The 5217-nt window shown below is 46.5% G+C and overlaps 1 protein-coding gene across 1 annotated transcript; it reads left to right on the top strand.

Annotated features, from left to right (window-relative positions):
* Positions 1–330: 330 nt before the first annotated feature.
* LOC125528856 (F-box/LRR-repeat protein At2g43260-like) lies at positions 331–1476 on the top strand. Its single transcript, XM_048693283.1, has one exon. It carries the CDS (start codon positions 331–333, stop codon positions 1474–1476), a length of 1146 nt encoding a protein of 381 aa, XP_048549240.1.
* The last annotated feature ends 3741 nt before the right edge of the window (positions 1477–5217 follow it).

The raw sequence follows: 5217 nt of genomic DNA, 5'->3' as shown, positions 1-5217 counted from the left end.
CGGGAGAGAAAAGGGAGTCGTTTGGCTCGGGATCAAGCCAGGAACCGGGACCAATGGTGGTGGGCCAGGAGCGAGGCCTATTGGTCCCGGTTCGTCCCACCAACCGGGACCAAAAGGTCCATACGAACCGGGACCAATGGCCCACGTGGCCCGGCCGGTCCCCTGGGCTCACGAACCGGGACCAATGCCCACATTGGTCCCGGTTCAAGACTGAACCGGGACTAATGGGCTGGCCTGGCCTGGACCATAGCCCCTTTTTCTACTAGTGTCATCTTTTTCGAGCGCTGTACTAATGTTTGATTTTTCTTCTTTTTCCCGCAAGCAATCAGCATGCCGGGCAGCAGCAGCGTGACCGCCTTCGACGACCTGCCTGAGTGGCTCGTCGTTGACGAGATCCTTGTCTGCTTGCCGCCCAAGGATGTGCTCCGCTGCCGTGCCGTTCGCAAGTCGTGGCGCAGCGGCACATCCACCGATGTGTTCATCCTCGGACACCACCGTCGCCAGCCCTCGCTTCCCATCATCCAACACAAATTGGGCATCTGCCGCGTCGTCGGAGGCTGCAATGATCTAAAGATACGACCTGTCATCCGGTATGAAGGCTCCTTGACAAAATTCCAACTCCAAGCCGCCTGTGATGGCCTCCTCATCGTGTCGCAGCAAGCCAATTTCTTCATCTGCAATCCAGCCACCCTCAAGTGTGCTTCACTGCCACGTCCTCCACTACGGCCACGCTTCAGTTTCATCCACGTAGTCGGCTTCTACCGGCACCACACATCTGGAGAACACCGGATACTCTGGGTGTCATACACGAAACCCATTAGGATTTACGAGACATTTCAGTTGCCTGATTACTTTATCCACGCGGTGGGATCGAGCCAGCCAAGATGCATCCAATGGCCGACAGTTTCAGAACAAAAGTATTTTCCTGCTACCCGGTCTGCCGATTGTCCGCCAGTCCACCATCGTGGTAGCCTGCACTGGCTAATGGGCCTCAACATAACAGTATTTGACACCGTAGCCGAGACATTCCGGCAGATGCGCCGCCCAACACAGTTGGGCGATATGGTGTCATTGTTGGATATGGGCGAGGCCCTTGCTTTGTGCCACGTCGCCCCTGACTGCGCCACATTAGATGTTTGGGTGTTGCAGGACTATGATGCCGGGACCTGGGGCTTTCACTACCGGATTGACCTGTTAGGGATGGAGGCATCACCACCGATTAATTGGATGTTCCAATCTATCCCTAGGATGGCTCTGATCAATGAGCGTGAGCTGTTGATCCAGAGGCATATTCACCATCTGTTGCATTGTGACATTGATGGTGTGTTTTTAGGTAATGTGGAAAGCGAAGAGCGTTTATCCTGCTGGACACTTACTCGGCATTGCCTCCAAGAGAGCATGATTTCACTTCCATTGTTTGAGATGCAGGAAGAAGAAGCTGTGAACCAGGAGCCCCCATTCTCCATTGTGTTATAAAGATGCCGTGCTCCATGTTAATGCTTTGTTCTAGTTGTTTGCTGTGCCCATAGAGTATCTGTCCCATATGGGCCATGCTTGTATTCTTACCATTCAGTACTTTGATGTTGTAACTTGTAACTTCTAAACAATGGAGTATCTACAGAATCGTTTACTGTTCTCCCCTCTCATGTTTACTTTCAGCTTGCAATGTTAAAAACAACGAATGGCGTGGTTGCAGTTTGGAATGGCCGATTCCTCCATGAGATGTTATGGCATTTTTTTGTTGAAATGGATACTATAGTTATTCCTTTCTGTAGCTTAATATTTTGATGTTTCATGTTCAGTACACACATTGGTCCTATTGCTTTTGGCATCTGGTCGCGTGACTGTGTAGAGATGTCTTTTTTCAGGCATATTTGAGAAGCTGGCTGTAATTTTGTGCTCACCATGGTTTTGTCTCTGATTGTTACTACAGCACTAAGTAATTTGTTCACCACTACTGTTTTGTGTCTGATTGCTGCTTCAGTACAGCTATTTTTAAAAAGAAACCGACAAGTATTTTCTTTCATTGACTAACCATTCGGAGAAAAGAGCTTTGCTGTTGCTTTTGTGTCCAGGGTTCCCTTTCTTTTGAAAGGCATAAGTTACAAGATATGTCTTCTTAATCATCATCTTGTAGTCTGCTGGAAGGCTGGTGATAGTGTTGCCTCAAGGATCCGCGGTGCAGGTAAAACTGTCCATTCGGGCCACCAAACGCATCAAAGCTGCATCTGCGCTCATGCTGTGCAGGCCCATCCATGGTTTTGTGTTTGATTGTTAATCCAGTACATGCATTGTCATTTTTTTCCCGTTATATATGAACCATTATTAGTTGACTTTCACCTTTTTTTTCGAAAAGGGGGTCTCACCGGCCTCTGCATCAGAAAGATGCATACGGCCATCTTATTAACAAAGGTGTCAACAAGGTTTCAAAGTCTCCAGCCAAACAACAAGCAAAAGATAAATGCAGCTCACCCAGAGCGACCGACGGCTAGATACACAAGCTAGCCCGAAAAAGATGCCACAACCGGCTGGCTAAAAATAGATAGGGAAACTAATTGCCTATCCTATTACATGACCGCCATCCAAACCGGTTGAAGATATCCCGAGCTACCATCTCCCAGCGGAGAGATCCAGTAACCAAATGCTCCCTGGCCTCCATCGGAGTGAGTAGCCACCACGAACAGATCAGTGCCGTAGCTCGGAAAATAACCTGCAAAAAATGAATCCGTGATGTTCTGTTAAAAACCAAATCATTTCTGCAATTGCAGATAGTCCATAACAAAGCAGAAACTCCAACCCGAATATGTCTTGCTATTTCAGGCTTAACCCCATTAAGCCATGTCCCAAATAAAGCATTGACCGAAGTCGGTGAAGTAATATTAAAAGCAATATGGACCGTCCGCCAAAGGACTTTGGCCAACGGGCAATCAAAGAATAAATGTTTAATCGTCTCGTCCCGATCACAGAAACTACACCTAGTAGGTCTTGTCCAATTGCGTTTAATCAAGTTGTCCTTTGTTAAAATAACTTGTTTATGGACAAACCACATAAACACTTTAATTTTTAAAGGAACTTTGACAGCCCAAATATACTTGGAAGTTGGAATAGCATACAAATTAATAACATCAATATACATTGATTTAACTGTAAATACTCCAGAGCTAGTCAACTTCCAGCGCAATATATCGGGATGGTGAGAAAGTTGAACCTCCATCAGTCTCCTAACTAGATGGAGCCATTATTCCCATCGATTGCCCGCTAGCGACCGTCGAAACTGAACATTAAGGGGGGCAGATTGGAATACCGTTGCCACGAACATGTCCCGTCGTTGAGCAATCCGATATAAAGACGGATATTGAATGGCTAAAGGTGATTCACCAAGCCAAGTATCCTCCCAGAAACGTGTACTTGTACCGTTTCCAATAACAAATCTCGTCCTATTAAACAAAGATTGTTTGACTTTCATTAGTCCTTTCCAGAAAGGCGAATCAGTCGGCCTGACTGCGACCTGGGATAATGTCTTAGTCTGAAGGTACTTGTTGCGGAGGATCTGCGCCCACATGGCCTCAGTCCCGGAAGACAGCTTCCACAACCACTTACTAAAAAGGCATCTGTTCTTAACTTCAAGATTTTCAATGCCGAGACCCCCTTGGTCCTTCGGTCTACAGATGATGTCCCATCTAGCAAGCCGGTATTTTCTTTTAAGTTCATCACCCTGCCAAAAGAAACGCGACCGATAGAAGTCCAGTCGTTTCCTAACACCAACTGGGACCTCAAAGAAAGATAAGAGAAACATAGGCATACTCGTGAGCACCGAATTAATCAATATCAAACGGCCTCCGTATGACATGAGCTTACCCTTCCAACAGCTCAGTTTTTTCTCAAATCGATCCTCGATGCATTTCCATTCGCTGTTTGTTAGCCGACGATGGTGTATCGGAATACCCAAGTAAGAGAAGGATAAACTCCCCAACTCGCACCCAAACAATTGCCTATAAGATTCCTGGTCGTCTTTGGCTCTACCAAAGCAGAACAACTCGCTCTTATGAAAGTTAATCTTTAACCCGGTCAATTGTTCAAACAGGCATAACACTAGCTTCATATTTCTTGCTTTGGCCAAATCATGCTCCATAAAGATGATCGTATCATCGGCGTACTGAAGGATGGAAACACCTCCCTCAACAAGATGAGGTACCAACCCACCAACTTGACCATTCTCCTTCGCCCTTCCTATCAAAATTGCTAACATATCCACCACAATGTTAAACAGGATAGGAGACATCGGATCTCCTTGTCTTAGGCCTTTATGTGTCTGGAAATAATGACATATGTCGTCATTCACTTTAATTCCCACACTCCCTTTTTGCGTAAATGAGTCAACCTGTCGGCGCCAGGCATCATCGAAACCTTTCATACGCAGTGCCTGTTGGAGGAATGACCACTTAACCTTATCGTACGCTTTTTCGAAATCCACCTTAAAAATTACTCCATCTAATTTCTTATCGTACGCATGAAAGCAGTTTGGGATTGTTGCACCACAGACTGCGCAATCTGTGTGAGCCTATTGGTCCCGACCTTGGTGAAGATTTTGAAACTAACATTGAGGAGGCAGATCGGTCGGAACTGCTCAATCCTCACAGCATCCGTTTTCTTCGGGAGCAATGTGATAGTTCCAAAATTCAAGTGAAATAGTTGAAGCTGCCCGGAGAATAAATCATGAAACATTGGTAATAAATCCCCCTTAATAATGTGCCAGCACTTTTTATAGAACTCAGCCGGGAACCCATCCGGACCGGGAGCCTTATTGTTCTTCATTTGTGCAATAGCATCGAACTCCTCCTTTTCCGAGAACGGGGCAACCAGGATATCATTATCAGCAGTAGACAATTGAGGCACGTCCTCGATCCTGGACTCATCGAGGGACACACAATTGTCCTCCGGCGGTCCAGATAACTGTCTATAGTATTCGGTAATATAAGTTTTGAGATTATCCTGACCTAAAATAGTGCCCTCATCCTGCTCGAGCTGAAAGATCCGCTTCTTTCTGTGCTTACCATTAGCAATGAGGTGGAAGAATTGAGTATTCGCGTCCCCATGGACTACTTTGCGGACCTTGGCACGCAAAGCCCACTTCAATTCTTCTTCGCGGAGAAGTTCTTTCAGCCTCTTCTCCGCCTCATGTTTAAGCTGGAGCTCGGCGGGCAGCAACATCGCGGA

Source organism: Triticum urartu, unplaced genomic scaffold (genome assembly GCF_003073215.2).
Source record: "Triticum urartu cultivar G1812 unplaced genomic scaffold, Tu2.1 TuUngrouped_contig_5163, whole genome shotgun sequence".
Taxonomy (NCBI): domain Eukaryota; kingdom Viridiplantae; phylum Streptophyta; class Magnoliopsida; order Poales; family Poaceae; genus Triticum; species Triticum urartu.
This window is presented reverse-complemented; position numbering and strand designations above follow the sequence as displayed.

Excerpts from the sequence above, each read along its gene's own strand:
- LOC125528856 (XM_048693283.1), top strand. The coding sequence starts at position 331 with ATGCCGGGCAGCAGCAGCGTGACCGCCTTCGACGACCTGCCTGAGTGG.